This window comes from Balaenoptera acutorostrata, chromosome 7, assembly GCF_949987535.1.
Source record: "Balaenoptera acutorostrata chromosome 7, mBalAcu1.1, whole genome shotgun sequence".
Classification (NCBI taxonomy): domain Eukaryota; kingdom Metazoa; phylum Chordata; class Mammalia; order Artiodactyla; family Balaenopteridae; genus Balaenoptera; species Balaenoptera acutorostrata.
In genome coordinates, this window is record NC_080070.1 from 82511344 (window position 1) to 82530298 (window position 18955).

Below are 18955 nucleotides of genomic sequence, written 5' to 3' on the forward strand. Positions count from 1 at the left end.
TAGAATAACAGGAAATAAGTAAAAATCACCCTTTTTTTTGCAAAATAGTGAGGTATGTTATGATCAAATACTTGGTTGGACCACAAAATGATTGACAGTTTACATAATATTGAATGTAAGTATACAGTTTTATATAAAGTATTTTTACATAAGCGGAAAGAGTTCAAGGAATGAAAATATAAATGAGTCTATTATATGAGTATAATGAAAATTTATGATGAGAAATGAGGTTAATGACATTTTGATTTGAACTGTAGCTCAAGAAGAAAACACTGGAGGTGACAGTCTGGGATTATGATAGATTTTCTTCCAATGATTTTCTTGGTGAGGTGAGCCTATGGTTTCCTTTTTTTTATTTGCTTCATTATAAACCATCAATTAAATCTTTATGGAAAGCATATTTCTTAAGTGTATAAGATAACTATTTCTGGATAAAATTCTTTGGTGGATAGAATTTATTTACGAATGACTCTTTGAATAGATGAATAGCAGCTGGAGAAATAATTTTCACTTTACCACTTGATGTACTTTATAATTAATTTGCAAGATGAAATATTAATTGTTTTGATAGAAAGTTATATAATTATGCTGTGAATCCAAATGATTATGTAAAAGATTTGAGATAAATTTATTGTATTATAAAATGAGCTGGATTTTTTTCAAATGCATTTTCAGTTTATTAATTGCTATTCCTCGTTGCACGTATGAATGCCTTGATGTGACATTTTACATATTTCTTTTAAGTGTCCCACAAAACATCTCAAAATATTTTAAGAAGCAAAACTAGAAGTAGGAGAAAACAGTAAAAACAATTTTTATAAATTCACAAGGAATGTAACCTAATTATGAAATGAGGCAGGATGGTCAGATTCTGTGATATTTTTCATCTGTCATAGTCCAAAAATACATATTTTGTTTAGTGATCTTTGCTTAAACCAGAAGTTATGAATTAATGTTAAAAAAATAAATCTCCAAAAATGTATAACAGCTAGAAAATACAATTTCCTTTTGATAGAGACAATAGAAAACAGTTGAGTAGTCTAGGTGACATGAGGTCTTGTTTGGTTCCTACACTCTGTACCTCTTTCCCATCAAGACTAGATCATCTGAACTTCACCTGCAGGCTCCATGTGGTATAGCCACTTGGACTAATCTTGGTCTTAGACAGGACTGCTCTAGAGTACGGTTATATCTGATTTATTGTCCTATTTCAAAAAGCTCATTTATTGAAGTCCTTATAATTTATTGTTCACATGAACCTAAAGCATATATCCATTGTGTGGTTTTATTTTTTTAATATCTGCTCAAATTTAAGATGCCAACTACTGTAAAATGCACCATTGTTTATGTACCACTAAGAAAGAAAAAATGTTGCCAATTAAACCATGACACAGCACTTTCTTATTGTAAACTGTTGGTAATATCTCTGTTTCAAATGTGAACTAAAGTATGTTTTAAAATAGAGAGAATAAGTTAGTAATTGAAAATTAGCCATTCTTTTTCATTTTGTCCCTCTTGTAACTAAAATCAAACAATCTGCAAAAAAAACACTAGCCCAGTTTAAGAATATCATGTGTCCATTTAACAAAAGAAGACTTTATTTCATAAAGAGATTGACTTGTGACTCTACCTTTTTGCATCATCTCCAAATAATTTAATTAATAGTCAGAGATGTTGTACAGTTCGATTTAACCAAACGTTTATACAGCATCTGGTATGCACAAGACATTCTCAGTATCATGGGTGAAGAAAAATGAGGAAGACCTCATCATCCTAAAGGTTATCCTATATCCTTTGACTTATGTCCTTGAATAAGTTTCAGATCACAGAAAAAAACAACAAATGAATTACAGCTTAATCCATAAATTTTATTCACTTACTGCACTTTTTTTCAGGTATTGATTGATTTATCTAGCACATCTCACCTCGATAACACGCCTAGGTGGTATCCTCTCAAAGAACAGACTGAAAGCATTGATCATGGCAAGTCCCATTCCAGTCAAAGCAGCCAGCAGTCCCCAAAGCCGTCTGTCATCAAAAGCAGAAGCCATGGTATCTTCCCTGACCCATCCAAGGGTAGGAGATATTTCAAGTAGAAAAAAGCTTTTGTCTGTTTGTTCACTCAGTATCTTCTTGAATATGAGTCCCTGTATATTTAATATCTTTTGAAAGGTATTATATTGGGAACTATTTAATATAATATCATGCAAAGACTAATGGATATGGAATCAGGAGAAATGGGCTTTAGTCTCAGATCACCCCATAATTAGGTTGATGCCTTTGTGATCTTCACCTCTCTGGTTCTCTGCTTTTCAACCTGTAAAATACAGGAGGTTGGGTTATATGAGCTATTGGGTCTTTTTCAGCTCTCAAAATCTTGGTTAATATGACTTTATAAAATACGTTGGGGTATTTCATAAAGAAAACATAAAAATCCTCAACAGTTCATTGACTAGACATAATCATCATTACCATTTATGCATGTTTCTTCTGTTTAAATCCCTATTTTTTTCATATGTATATTCTTACTCATAAATCATATATGTAATATATGGACATAAACAGTTTTGCATTCTGCTTTTTAATTATATCAGAAACATTTTCCTCATGTCATCAAAACAATTGGTACACTGAAAATTACTTAAACCTTTCCTAAGTGGTGCATTCAAACTAATTCTATGATTTTTTTTAACTACTATTATTATTTTTAAATTGCAGCATCATACATTGGGTTTGGCAATATGCACAGCTTTCCCATTGGAATGAGCTTTTCCTTTGGGAGGTTCATTAACCAGTTATCCTACAACACAACAGTAATCTTCGTCATCAAATGAGTTACTGCCTGTATGAGAGAACCATGTAGTATATTTCCAGGATATGCTGAGCTATTTATAAATATTAAATAAAAATTTTTATATTGGATCTGAGTATTCCTTCCTTTTCGCCTCTTCTCAGGAAGTACAGCAAATTGAAAAGTGGTTCTTTGCAATTTGGATTGGAAATGCAAGTGTTCTAGGAGATAAAAAACTGAGGTCATGTCCAGAAGACCACTGAGTTGATACAATAAACCACTGACTACAATAAGTGCTATAGATTACTTATGAGTTGTATAGATCATTTCTGGATTCCACTTAACCAGATCAACTCTTCACCAATTAACATTCTGGAAGATGATTGGTATAAAGACCTCTCTCTCTATGACTACCACAGTAAATGTGTGATCTTATATATACATTCTCTAAAATTACCTGAGATGATGATATAATACAGTCCCCACTTCCATGTATCCCAGTGACTCACACACCTTCCTCCAGGAATTTTACTTAAAACTCCTCCTGTGGCAGTGTCAGCCTATTGTTTCTTACCTGGTCCCTACAAGAATTAGCAGAGTTGCTTGGTGAAACTATAAGTTAATATATTCATTTATATGAGACTGCTTAGAATGTATTCCTCTTCTCAAACCTCTCTTCTCAAGATTATCATCCTCTTGCCTTTCCTCCCAAATGTTGAATCACATTGCTGTATGGTGAGCAGTTGCATAAACGCGCCAAAAAAGAAACAGAATTAACATAAATCTTAGACGGTTTCAAATTATGTGAGACCCAGCTTGACAGGAGGAACGCTGGAGCAACTTTAACTCATGTTTTACCCTTTTGTAACCAGACATGCAGGTTCCCACCATTGAGAAATCCCATAGTAGTCCCGGTAGCTCGAAATCCTCATCCGAAGGCCATCTCCGCTCTCATGGACCATCTCGCAGTCAAAGCAAAACCAGCGTCACTCAGACCCACCTGGAAGATGCAGGGGTTGCTATAGCCGCTGCCGAAGCCGCCGTGCAACAACTCCGCCTTCAACCAAGTAAAAGACGCAAATAAATTCCTCAGCATGGCAGCTTAATGTTCATCTGTTGCCTTTCTTTCCTGCTGTCCTTCCCCATTTGCTTTGTTTTGTGCATTCCCGGCTCCCACTGTTCTCTGTCCCTTTGTCTGTGTAGGAACAGTATCGATACATAAATATGCTCTCTCTCATTTAGTTCTTTTTTGTTTTAATTTACATAGAACGAAATAAAACTGGCTGTTTCTCCTTTGTCTCCACCATCCATCCAACCTGGCTCATAGTAGTATTTGGTAGCTGTGTCTGTGATGTGTGCAGGCAAAACTATGTTGTGTGTCCTTTTTGTGTGCACTTAAATATCCTTTAGAATACAGGAATTATAAGCACAAGTGGCTGCCGGTTTTCCAGGCATTACACCAAAAAAAGGCACACACATAAGCATTTTGAGCAGATTAGCAATGAGAGTCTCACCTCTGAAAAACAGTAAAAAATTTTAGGCAGAAGAGTCATGTAACCAACAGTCAAGTTCCAGAACCTAGGGGAAATGGAAAAAGCATTTTACGTTTAAAATTTTTAATAAATTATGCATGTGAAATAATGAAGCTTTCCGTGCGGGAAACTTTCTAGTCTTTTGGGAAAAAAATCTGTAAAGGAAATAATGTTTCTTATATTCTCCAAAAAGTATGTAGTATTAATATATGTCTAAGCATATTCGATGAGGCCATGTTACCTCATTAAGGAGCACAGTTGGGTCCATTCTGTTGGATCACACTGTGTATATGATACAAGAGAATTTATGGGGTTATTCTTTTTTCAAACCATTGGAAATCCTTTGGAAGTTAAGATATCAATTAAAGCATAACAATTCACCCATCTTAACTGCTGTAATTTCAAATGATAGAATTATATAAGAACTTAGTGAGTACAGAGACTTTAAAAATGTAGGGGCACTGTTACTTCCAAGAGGCATCAGCCAAACAACAGAGATAGATGAATGTTCTCCCCATCTCCCTAAGTCATCATTTCCAAAGAAACAGCCAGTTTTAACCCCCTTTAGTGCTGTGCATGTGGTGTCATTTTGGCATTTGAACACACAACTTACTTCGATAGAGCAAAAGATCACTTCTGTTTGCATGAATAACATTCAAGCTGGTTCCATCTGAGGACACATACTCTGGGTTTCCATTTCACCCACACTACCACAGCAGCACATAAAAGCGGTCAGTCTAATCATGCCAGGAAGCAGCACAGACACAGCATAGCAGGAATCCTCCCCATTCAAAGAACTCAGTCTGATAATCTGCCTCCACCAGCTAATGGCAACCAAGACCAAAGCCAGCTAGCCCTCAGGAAGGTGATGTCTGATGGACCAGTCAAGCCAGAAGGAGGTGAGCAGAAAGGCACTATTCAAAGCACACAGCAAGAACATCCCCCAAATTTAAAGCCCTCATCTTTTAATTTTTAGAGATTGTCTGATAAAGTATGTTTATCCACTTTTTAATGTGCTTTTGTGGGCATGGCATTTCAGGACTTCATCATCACTGTGTAAGTCCCAAGATCAGTCCCATAATATATTGACTACAGTGATTTGTATTTTTCTATGCACTGGGCATCTTTTGACTTTTGTTGGGAAATAGATTAACAGTATTCATATTGCAGAATGGAACGCATGCCACTAACCTAATCTGTTCAAGCATGACTATAAATATGTTGCACTGTGATAAAAGTTTAAACTGCTCACAATTCGAGTTAGCATACCAGTTGGAATGTAGATCAGTTTTTGTTGAATATTATTTCAAGTGTAACTTTTTTTAAAAATTCAGTGGATTTTGGAAATTCTTAGAAGAAAGTAAAGGAAAAACTTGTTAATGCACTCATTCACATTTACATGGTGAAAGTTCTTTCTTGATCCTACGAACACATTTTTTCCACTCATGTTTCCGTAGCTGTCAAGTGTATCAGATGTGTTGGGCATGTGAATATCCAAGTGCCTGTGTAATAAATAAAGTATCTTTATTTCATTCATAAACCACTGGGTTCTGAGCCATTGTTATATGATACAGCTTAAAATGAGTGTGTCAGTTTTTGCTTTCTCATTTGATTCCTTGCAATAGAGAATTTAAAGTTACCGCTTCGTTGCTAGTGCGAGCTATAATGATAGAATATTGAGTTGCAGGACAAAGTTTCATGTCGGAAGCATAAGATAGATGGGGAATTATTACCAAATAAAAGCACCAGAGCTTACATAAACGTAAATAAATAATGGGTTTGGGCTACTCTAGGCAAAGCTTCCACTCTTCCTTTCTTGCACGTGTGATCTACTTCACAATCTTCTCAGCTTTCTGGATAGAGGAAGACAAATCCAATGAGTCTTGGTCCGGACAGGCACCTAGACTTGATTCCATGGCTTTGTTAGGAAGGAAAGCAAGTTAATATCTGTCCCTAACTTGACACCAACAATTTGTGGAATTTTCCCCAAGAAAGAATGCCACTCACTGCCAGTGACAGGGATCAAACCAGGGTGATTATAGAATTATCTTCATTGTAATTCAAATGTAATTTTAATTTTAATTCAAAAACATATATCAAAGAAAGGATTAAAAAAAAACGATAGCAGTGTTTGCCCCCTTAAGTCCCTTCCAGCCCTAAAACACTTGATTCTATGATTCTGTACTTTCCACAAAACTAAAATTAAGACTTGTACTTTCCTACTGCATTTCTCTGTATTCTCAGAAATTTTTAAAATTTAATATGCTTTTGTCCCAACTAATCAGTTATTTAGGAGCAATGGAGGATGTATGTGGCACTACAAAGGGCAAACCACTGTGATGTTCCTTGAAGTAGCAGGCAGTTAAGGAAACAGCTTAAATATTAAGATAATTGTGAATATGCATTTACTCAGCCCAGTTTATAGACTATCACCAAAGCAGTTTCCCTTTTCTAGTTAGCCTTACTAGTACTGTCCAAGAGTACTTAAAATTCCACCTCTCACCTTTTTTTCCATCAAATAAGTTCAGTTGATTTCTTACTTCATTTTCTTACTGCAAATATTTCATAATTGTAAATGTCACAGTAGTCAAATGCTTCTCTTATTTCACTCTTTTTAATTATCATGATTTAAGTATTCCTATGATACTTTGTCTGAGTTTTCCTAGGTGTGGGTCTTAAAATGTGCAGCAAAATGCATTTAACTCCCTTTCTTTGAATAATGCTCTAATGGATATTGTCATACATTTAGAACAGTTCTTCACATTGTGCAAAGTGTTTCATCACCCATTTTCTCATTTTGTCACACCTAGTGGATGAGGGATTCGTTGCAGATATTTTCATTTCTGTTTTCAGAGTGAGCCATCAGAGAGTCGGGGTGTGCGGGTGGCAGCATGACTGACGAAGAACACATAGCTGGAAATTGTCAGAATCGGCAGCTAACCGGTGTTTATGACTGCACCTAATAAGCCTTTGCTTTTTAAATACATTGGCTCCTTTGAAATCAAACTCTCCTGATTTCACTAAAAACAATTGTCATTTACTAATTTGCTGTTTACACTCCAGTCCTTACAAATGATTAGAGGTTGCTAGAAATTATGGTGGAATACAATTTAGACTTGGTCTACCTACTTGATCCTCTTTTCTGAAGGCTGATAATTAAGCTGCCACAAACCAAGGAAGTAAAACCCTCCCACTGCACAAGCCGAGTGCAGCAGTAAGCAGGCTCTGTAGAGGAGGCTGTGTGTACATCTGCAGTCATTTCTATCAAGGGTGATGAAATTGTCTCTAAAGAACTTTCCATAGATATATATATATATATATATTTTTTTTTTTTTTTTTTTTTTTTTTTTGGTGAGCTTTTCAGTAGATTTCTGCTTGAAATAGCAGAAAATATGGGTCAGGTAAGAATTATGGAGTAAGCCAGGAGGAACTTTTTCTCTCCCTCCAGGGTTTAGTTGCATGCTAGGAAACCTGAAGGACAGGATTTAGACAGATTGTGCCAGATCATCCTGATACCTAAACTCTCCGTTTGTAGAAATCCCTGGAAATGTTTTTTTCCAAGCCAGTTGGTTTGGTGGAATATAGGCCTGGCTGTTTTAGAAGGTAACGCCAACCAGGGAAAAGAGTTTCAAAATAGGTTGTTTTTTAACACCATACCCAGACTAAAACAAATTGAAGTATTTTTAAAACCTTGAAAATTAATTTAGTTGCTATGGAATATATTCCATTTTATATATATATTAAGGGCATTTTTAAATTCCTGAGCTGTTTTTGTTTGATGCTGAGATTTTAGGTAAGCTTTAAGTTTAGAAACACTCATACAGGATGGATAGAAGTATCCCTCCACCCTGGGCAATAAGTTGAGAGCTTGGAGAGGTTAGTAAGAAGATGAATCATTAACTGAGTTGTGTGAGGAACTATGACTGAAGGTCCCTTGTTGTGGCTGAATTGTAGGAGAAGGTCCTGAAGCTACTTCCACAGACCGCTGCTGGAAACTCCACTTTCCGTAAGGCTCCTTTGCGGCACCTGTCAAAGAAGAGTTTCCTATCCATATTGCCGTGGTGAACTCTGACTAAGCCATCTCTCTGTGAGAGCTGCTGTCTTGGGCAAGTGGTATGGGTGGCTGGGTTGGGAAACAGGGCGGGCACTGGGAGTGGAGAGAAGTGATGGTTACAAAGGCAGTAGCTGATCAGTGGTCCATTCTCTTCTGACCGGAAGCAGATGGTCACTTTTGATCAGAAGGGATTTGGTGTTCTCTGTTTCTGGAAAGGAGAGGGCTCAAAAGGGAAAGAAATCAGAATGAGATCATTTGGAGGTGAAGTCTTCTGGAATGTGTGTAAGAGGTTAATAAAAACAGACAACATTCCTCATTTCAATGTGTTTGTGCAAAGAAAAGAAAGGCAGCAGAGAAAAGCTTTAAAAAGGAAACTTTGGATAGTTTAAAATAAAAAGAAAACTAATGATGTGAACACAGCAAATAGTCAGCAAAAATCTGAGAGAATCAAATTGGATTTCAGCTTTCAAAGTTTTCTGCCTGTTTCTCTGGGGGCAAGGGTTGTATTTCTTTGTTGTCTGTGAAAATCAAAGTGTTCTTCTAAAGTTTTGGGTTTTTAAGAGTTTCCATATTTTCTTAGAAAGGTTGGTTATGCATTTTCAAATCTTTCTATAGTCATTTCACATTCATTGCCAGAAATATCTCTGCTGCACATGCAGAGGCACAGACAGTAAATATATAGCTCTGAACATATGACACTGTCTCTTGTTTATGCACCTTCCTTCCCAAAGGTGAATTCACTGACGTATCATCAATGGATACTTTTGTTCTTTTCTAGTAGTAGCCATGAGTGTGTCAAGCCATCCACGTAAAGAACTACTGGTTCATACTGAGGACTTCTATGTTCATTTCATCTGACATGAATAGCAGGACCAACTGGCCTATCTAAGTATCAAACTTGGCTTCAGTATTGCTGTGCCTTTGTCACGTGATCTAACTATGGGCCTATATGATTGAGCGGGACTATTAATACATGATCCGAGAAGAGAAAGGCCTAATTTTTAACATGTCAAAGTCCCTTAAATGCTATTTATGACATGTCTTTAACAAAGTTAAACTTACTTTTTTGATTGCAAATTATTTTATTTTAGGTATAAACAAATTTATTTTCAAAACGTTAATTTACCAAATTACCAGCAGAGAGCAGGACCCAGAGCAAATGAGACAGGCAAGTAAATGCTGATGGAGGAAAGAAATGAGAAGCATGGAGCATGAGAAGGCTGATGGGGACACAGTGTGGGACCATGGACAGAGGGTACAATCTGAGCTTGGGGCTGGGAACGTTATCACCTGGGTAGGAAGGATCCTGGAACTGGGTGAAATGCCACCTGGGGAGAGGTGGAGGAATGCCAAAGGCTAATAGGTAGCTACTTAACAACATTGCCTAATTCCAGATATCTATCCATGAATTACTTGATTTTTTTCCCACTTTTCATCCGAATGTACTACATTATGTAAAATCATGATATTTCACCCATTCTCTGTTGTGCAAGATAATCTTTGGGAGGGAGGGGGACATATGGGGATGGGATAGGATGAAAGGAATCTTTATGTCTAATGAGTCAGACTGTGAAAAATAGCCTTTTTTAAATTTTATTACTTTGTTAAGTCTAAATATATATTTTAATCATTGAGGTGACAAAACTTTCGGATTTCAAATGAAAACATTTCAGCAATATTTTGATTGGGGTATTATGGTTTTCAGATGTATAAAGAGAAATAATGTAGATAGAATCATAGCTTTATACCTCAATGTGTTTTAAAATACTGAAAGATAAAATTAATTAAATGATCATTTGAACAGAACCTAATCAAAATATTAATATTACAAATCAAACAAGAACAGATAAGTTTTTAAGAAGAAAATGCTTGATGAAAATGAGGAGGTAGGAATTCCCTGGTGGTCCAGTGGTTATGACTCCACACTCTCACCGCCAAGGGCCCAGGTTCAATCCCTGGTTGGGAAACTGAGGTCCCACAAGCCTCAAAGTGCGGCCAAAAAAAAAATTTTTTTTAAAAAGAAAAAAGTCAGGAGGTAGGTCCCTATTTCTAAACATAAGAAAGACAATGGAATAAAATTTCTACTTCTACTTTATTCTTAAAAGGACACAGAAGCAAAATCTACTTTTCCTCATTAAGACATTTGAAACTAAAAACTACATTATTTTAAGTTCTATAGGTCACATTATTTTTTTTCAGAGATCTTATAGCTTTTATTTTTATTTAAAACATTTTTTTGAAGTATAGTTGATTTACAATGTTGTGTTAGTTTCTGGTATACAGCAAAGTGATTCAGTTATACATAGAGGTCACATTATATTTTTATCTGACTCTTTAGGTAAAATGAGGTCGGAATCTAGAGAGGGAGAAAATGTAATTTTTATACTACACAATTCAAATTTATTTCTATATGGATATATATATACTTTATATACTTTTAGTTTACTGTAAAGCATTCTCATTGCTACTGATATTTTTAAAGTAAATAACTACTTTGGCTCCATCCAACTATTAATGTACAAGAAAATTGAAGACACAATGTAGGGAAAAGCCGTTTTGGGAAGAATTTGCATTGTTTCATGCCTGCCAAATTTCATTTACTCTGGATTTCTGTGTAATATAGATTTGTGTGGGGTTTTTTAGGCAAAAATAGAAGAGACAAGCAAATTTTTATGGTACATATAATATTTAATTCAGACCTTATAATTCTAGAGTTGCGAAGTTCTGGGTGAAACAAATTCTGAAGAAGCTTAGAGAAATTAAAAGGGTGCTGATAATAATAATAAATCTTTTCAAGTAAGGTGTTAGAACTTGATTTTTTTAGTGCAGAAAATAAAAAATAAAAGACACCATAGAATGATTGTCATGTATATACTGGTTTAAGATGATTGTCAAAAAAAGTTGGTGCTAATTGTTTCTTTTTTTTTTTTCATTTTCACAGTTCATACTTCATTTTCATCACTGTAGATGTAGACCAGTGATTCTCAAAGTGTGTCCATTGATCCCTAGGTGTCCCAGAGACCTTTTCAGGACTCTACAAGGTCAAAAAATTCTTAAGACTCTTAAGATGTTATTTGCCTTTTTTACTCTCATTCCTTCCTTAGTGTGCAGTGGACTTTTCCTACATTTCCATGAGATGTCATGACATCATTGCTTTGATGGTTAATGGAATATGTATTTGTCAACTGCTTATGTTAAATTTTTCTTAATTTTGAATATGATAAATATTGATAGATATAACTCACATAAAGCTAAGTTCTTTAAGAAATTCAACAATATTTAAGACTGGAAAAGGGGTCTTAAGACCAAAATATTTAAGAGCCACTGATCTATACCTGGGCACAATCATAATTTTTCCAATAGTCAATGATGTTGGATAATTACAAATTTCTTACAAGATATAATTATCATATTTGCCTCTAAATTTTCTATGCCTTTTATATCTTGTATTACATTTTGGCACCCCTACTTTCTTTTCTTATTTAATGTTCATTTGTAATTTAAGATTGACAAATGATTTTTTATTTTGTATTTTTATTTTAGATATTTTATTGGGCATGATTTAGATTAAGTTATGATTATATGCCCATATTCATTATTTACATTTGCAGTTTGACTGGTAAGTTGTCTATCAACTTTAATCAATTTGTTCCTAGCCTAAGGTAGAATGAGAGGGAGTATTACAAAGGTAGAATACGTTTTATTTGTATCCTTATTTTGATGATAAAATTTATTGGAAAAACATTTATAAATTATTTGTTTCTTTAATCTTCTATTGTATTATCTATATTAGTGGTCCTATTCATTGCAAATTCATTGTTGGCATAAATAACAATAGAAACACTGAAGATCATCACTTTGATTCAAATTTGAGGAAACGTTAAGTTTCTTACCTCTTACCTAATCCTTGATCCTTAATTTCAAACATATAATTTATTGTGTTTTTAAATAATTAAAGCTAAAAAGGGAATTCTGAAAATATGTATTTATCATTTACAGAAAACATTATCTGAATTACCCATATTAGTTGCTCATCATTTATTCACATTCATACACACATTTTTTTTAACGAATAGTATGTTTCAGAAACTCTTCAAAGTGTTAGTGATTCTGCAGTGGACACAATAGACAAAAATCACTGTCCCCATAAATCTCCCATCATAGTAATATTTATCAAATAACCAATTAAAGATATGTGAGAAAAATTTGAAGAATGACAAAAGCATGCGTTTTGTCTGTCTTCAACTGAAATTGAAGTAGAACATTGCAATTAGTCATTGACTTAAGTTTATATGCACAGACACCATCATGTTTAGAAATACCTGAAAACAGAATTATTTTGCTATTTGTTCTGGTCTGGTTCTCTCTCGTAATCTTTACAGTTCACTGGGATATAACCAAGTATAGGAGGAGAGAAAGTGTTTGAAAATGATCTATTTGGAGAAGGTAGGAATATTAATGAAATTAATTAGAGATGTTGGATTCCATGGGACTGGACATGTGTTTACCAAATAATTGTCCAAATTCCTCTTTACTTTATGGCCATTGACTAAATTTGAATGATATGAAAAATAATACTCAGTGTTTGTTGTAGCATTAGCCATATAAATCAGTATGCTATTATTAATTTGTATTTGTTTACACTGGAAATGTCTCCTTTGGGCAGGATTTTTATATAAATCAAATTATTTGGATTCCGTTTAAAGATAACATCCTTGTTATCTTAGTATTCATGATCTAGGTGATCAGTTTCAGGATTATGTAAGAACATTTTTCAAAACTATTTTTATAATTACTTTCACTCAAACAGGACCGCTTGTTTTGCAAGCAAACTGTGAGAATATTTCAGTTTCAAAGGAGAATGAAATAAATATTGAAAAATTGAGTTGCCCTTGAAAAATTGATGTAGATCTTGACTATTTTTTTCTTTCAAATATGATTCTTCTTACTATTAATCTTTTAAAGGTAGAGATCTTTATTGTGTTATTTAAAGGTAAAGATCTTAATTGTGTTAGCATTTTTCTAGCACACAACCAAAACTTGGTCCTTGATAAACTCTTTGTTCATTCTATTTATTTGGACATAGCTGGAATTATAAACTAAACTTATTAAAGATAAAATGAATTTACTTTCTTTATGATGTCTTAATCAAACTTTTATCCATTATTTACTCTGAAATTTTGGTCCCCACTTAAACTGTATTTAAAGTGTCTTCTTCCAAAATAAGTTCTGAACCAAAAACACCTTTAGAAAGGAAGACACACTTAAAAGGCAACATTGTAGCATAAATGCAAGAACTATAGTACACTGAGCCATCACATATTGTATTTATGTAAGAAAAAAATCCTCTCTACCATGTTATTAAGCTAACTTTACTCTCATTTCAAATACGTGTTGTATTGAAGTTACATGCTATTACTTTTGTTCCCTAAAGTGATCATTGATCCTATTATCCATAAAGCTAGGGAGTGAATGGGAGACAGCTGCAAAATGGTGATGCATTAGATCAAAAAAGATTGAACTGATTATTAAAATGTCTTGAAAAAGGTCGGTTGTAAGGCCAATGTGGATGGAGAGGGAAGAGTGCGAACATGATTTAAAGCTTTACCAACCTTTCCCAGGACATAGAAAATAGAGGCATCGCATCTTCATCTCCCTCTCTGAAAGAAGCTACTATGGGAATAATATGGAATATCTTGAGGGACATATTTTGATTTTTATAAGTTTGTTATAACTTTCTGATATATATAATTATTTTTTCTGAGTGACCAAGCCCAGTGTTAGTGTTAATTTCATCCTCAACGACCCTGGGAGAGAGGTAATATAATCACCAATAATTTTTCATTTAAAAAATATTTCAATGGCATCCTTCCTTTCACTGACCCCACCCAAGGGTTTACAAATCACTGATATATTGTAGAAATCAGAGATGTCTATTTTAAATACTTTTATTTGTGAAAACTTGTAATTTGGAGGTATGTGAACACTCCTACGAATGGTTGTATTGAAACTACCTATGCCATTTTTCTAGTGTCTTCCTTTAAATTTTTCCAAATTGGATAATGAATATACTGAAGTAAATTCAGAAATAAAGTATATTAAATTTCTAAAGTCCTTGTAAGATGCAACACCCCTTCTTAATACCCCTGGATGATAGTAGAAAACCTAAAATGTTATTGCACATAATTCAAGGGGAAACCTACCAACAGTGCTGGTAACAGTGGAAAGCAAAAGTTGACATTTTTCAGGGCTACATCCAAATCCAATCAACAAATGAGATAAAACTGCAAAATCTCTTTAGTAAATATAACAACTAAAACAACAGCAGTAATAAAAGGTAGATAGATAGATAAATAGAAAGAGTGAAAGGTAAAGGAGATAAAGTAGAAAAGGTCACTAAAGTTAATACCAGCTAAATTAAACTAGCTAAAGAACCAAAAAAAAAAAAAGCATGCTATAAGTATATAATTTCTAAAATAGCCAGGTAGTTATTTCAGTTCCATCATTATACTATTGGAATAAACAAAAGAATTATTGATTGATTTCTCTTAATTTCAAGCAGTTGATCCTAAAATCCTATACATTGTATCTATGAAGGTAATGCTAATACTGCATCAACCAAGTAATTTGGGAAATTACAGGTTACCTACATAATAAATTACTCCTGAAATATTTGGAAATACCTTTGAGCTAGACCAAAGATATAAAACCAATGGAAGTGAGGCTTCATACATTCCAAGCACTGAATTCTAAGGTAGGCAACCTCTCTTAATTTGAGACAATTCAATATGATAGAAAAGTGGATGAGCACTATTTAGTTTTGATTTGTGACCTGGAACAAGTCACTTAAACTTTCCAGGGCTTAGTTTTTCTATAAGCAAGATGATGGTTCTGGAACAGGTTATCTTTAGAGTCCTTACCAGCTTTTAATTTCCATGATTCCACAATTATAAAATCATCTACAATTCTGATCCGAGACTTTGCACATGGTGCTGCCATCGCGTGGTAGGCACAGTGATAGTTCTGCATTTTTTAAGTATGTATATATAGTGGAGGGGAAAAATAAACAGAGCCAACTAATTGAAGACAGATGTGCAGTCAAAGAGACACTACCAGGTTTAATTAAGTTTAGCCACAGAGGAGTAATAAAACAAAATGTTTTCTAACCACGTAGCAGCCGCAGAAAATGAAGAGGTCAAAGAATAATTTAAAACATTGAACTGCCTCACAGAAAATAAAATTTGTTTACCTGAAATGCCCGCTCAATAACTGAGTCACAAAATGATTCAACACGCTAGTATTTATTCTTCTAGCGTATAGGGACGCTGTCTATAAGAGTGGACTTCTTCCATCACATATTTATATGATACATTCTTTTTTCTAGTTGGTACTTAATAGTACAAATAAAAATTCAAAAAGAAAGTAGGCCCCCCAAAATGTAACTCTTTAAGAAGATGGCTCCAAACATGTTTTTCATTATTAAATCTCAATTCTAATGTAAAATAAATATTTTCATATGTAATACACAGGTGTATAATACATGATTTCTGAAATTCTGATTTCAAGATTTGGAAAAATAAAGCAGAATATTTTTAAATTGTTAATTTTGAAATCATAAAATTATAGAAAGTCATATTTAGTTTTAATGTTTTAAAATAATATTTTCTACAAGAACATAGAAAGAGAGACATTACACTGAAATATAAACCGGAGCTCACCACCTGTCTGTATACCAAGAGGTGCAATCAGCCTAAGTACTAGTATCTGTATTAGCACCATCTAGTGCCTCCCATGGAATGTTACCATACAAATTATTTTGTCACTTCAATTTAGAAATATATATATAATATTCATGGTCTGTTATGAATTTTTTTAATTCATAAGTCTCTGCTCTCCCATGTTTCATGTATTATCATTAAATATTTCTTTCAGTCAAACCAGTTTTGAGGGAATTGGGATAACAGAATATCTGGTTGAGTGATCACATTTTTATATACACTATGACAGATTAAAGTTGAATCTCTGATTTTAAAAGCTACCAATAAAAACTAGGTTACCCAAAATTTCATTGACAAAGAACGTGGGGTTAAAAAAAAACCTATATTGTGGCATCTTTGATGAGATTTTTTTGATTTGTATCAACAGAACTGGATTAAAAATGAAAAATCTACTAAATCACTCAGATGTTTTAAGTTGTTTGGTTAAAGGAAAGAATTATTAATATGTTATTATTATAATTTTACTGTCAATTTATTAAATATTGCTTAAGCATAGTCCCAGGATTAAGCTTTTAAGAAGGCTACCATGGAGCAAACATAGGTAGGCTCTGTTTCCAATAGCCACATGAATGTAACAACAATTAAAGATAGAAAGTGACAATTGCCATAAAAGACAAAACTTATGTGCTATGAGAGTCTAGGTATAGAAGTTCACTTCTGATTGTAAAGATGAGGAAAATGTATGAAGCAGGTTCTATCTGAGCTGAGCCTTTCCAGATGAGTATAATTTAGATACGAGAAAGTGACAGGGTCAGAGGAGGGTATAACAAAACTGGAAAGAAGAGGCTTGGCTAGAGCTCAGGAGGAAAAAAGCCAAACCATAGGGATTCAGAGTGAGTGGTCTGAATGGGCTTCAATGAAGGGTATACAAAGGAAAATTATGGGAGGTACATATGGAAAGGAGCAGACGATAAAGGACTTCAAGAGGCAAACTAAAGAATTTGACTGAAATCGTGAGATGTCTTGAAATTTCATACGATCTGGCCTCCAATATTAAATCCTAAAAGCACTTTATTCATTAAGAAGTTCGCAGTAATACAGATTTAGTTCAGTTTAATTGAGTTGATGGTTTCTTATGTGGGGGCCGATTCAATTAAAAGAAATTAGCAAATAGACATGTTGTTTCAAGTAACTGAAAAAGAACTTTTAAAATATTTGGACTCTTAGCACCAGCTTATCAAAACCTCATCATTTCTGTATTTTTAATCTCATTTTATGCTATGTATATACAGCCCTGTACAGGGAAGATCCACTCTGCATTTTAGTTTAAGTCATTTTCAGAAACTAAATGTCAGGCTATCTATCTCTACGCTTACATACCAGGTTAAGTATAAAAAAATTCAGTCATGCACCAGATGTTTTGAGATAATGCCAAATATCTAGACTCATTTGAATTATTCACCTAACTGTCCAAAATTTCTTTAGATTCAACATTACATGTAATTTTCTTTTGCAAAGATGTTAAGGTAGACTTAGACTTATTCTGAAATATGTATATGTTCCCTATATTTAGTTTTCTTTCTTGTAATATTTCTTATAAACTATTACTTGTTTGCATTTAAAATATTGACAACACTTGCACAGGTTTTCCAAATGAAATTTCTATTCACCTAGGCAGTATGACGAAACTGGCTTTCCTTAAATTTATTTCTATCCTTGTTCCTTTTCTATTATTATATTGTTTTACATTCTGTTCACATTTCTCAAATTTCCCAGAAGAGGAATAGAACTAGAAATTGCATCAGGTAAAATCAAAGTTTGCAAAAGAAAAGATTGGATATTTTGATATGTAAATAAGAAGACATCATTTCTATAATGTGGATATTTTGATATATTGTAAGATTGCTCTGGGATTAAAAAAAAGTTTTAAATTAGTAAACATAAATTGATTTTAAAATTAATGTCTGTTAATTAAGGTTTGTCTTTGAAAATGGTAAATTGAGATTTTTCAGTTGATGAAATTAAATTTTTACATTCAATATCATACTAAAAATTATTAACAATCTAGTAGGTTGGATTATATAATGACAATCAAAAGGTATGATAGCTTTTCCTTGTTTACAATCAGTTGACTTATCTGACTCATTATGTGGTTGGTTATACAGTTTAATCTTCTTTATAATGTTCATAATTTTATATCAGTCATATTACCTTTACATTTTTTAACTTATCCTTTTAAAAGATCTTTAACACTAAATACGTCAGCTGGGTTTCTTCTACATAAGTTGAAGAAAATATTAAACAAACATTATGACTATTATTCTTTTCCTGGAAATCTAGTCCTATGAGTTACTCTTAATTCACTAGTGACTGGCTATTTAACAGGATTCAGACCCTTTTCTAACTAGCTATTCCCAATTTATAGATACCTGATATATAACAAATTATCAAACATTTCTTCCTTCTCTATTCTGGGAAAGGAATCCTACTATCACTGGAATAGATAGTATGAAAATTTCTGGTGGCTTTAGAGAAACTGCTAGTTCAGAAATAGAAGGGAAGAAGTGAGGAAAAGCTAAAGCCTTTGCAAGACTTGATCCTGGCTAATCTGATGGAGAGTTTCCTCCCCTCAGATGATTTCCCTCACAGTATCTACGCTTTTCACTTTATTTGGGTATATTGGTTAAAACTCCACCGGATTGTCATTGTGTTTTTATACATTTCCTTAAGAAAAATATTGATAATTTAGAATCATTAAATGATTATCAACTCTTTACCCAGTTGTGTGGATCTATCCAACTGCTTGAGAAACTCCTGAGTGAACAGGAGGAGAGTATTTATGGAGGAGAGAGACTCTTAA

At 33.6% G+C, this 18955-nt stretch overlaps 1 protein-coding gene across 1 annotated transcript in view; it reads left to right on the top strand.

Annotated features, from left to right (window-relative positions):
- The window catches only part of PCLO (piccolo presynaptic cytomatrix protein), a 382545-nt gene that overhangs the window by 307835 nt on the left and 55755 nt on the right, over window positions 1–18955 (top strand). Inside the window, exons 18-20 of the mRNA XM_057550295.1 lie at window positions 258–329; window positions 1896–2076; window positions 3664–3858. Of these exons, the coding sequence (XP_057406278.1) occupies window positions 258–329; window positions 1896–2076; window positions 3664–3858 (448 nt within the window). The remainder of the gene's footprint in view (window positions 1–257; window positions 330–1895; window positions 2077–3663; window positions 3859–18955) is intronic.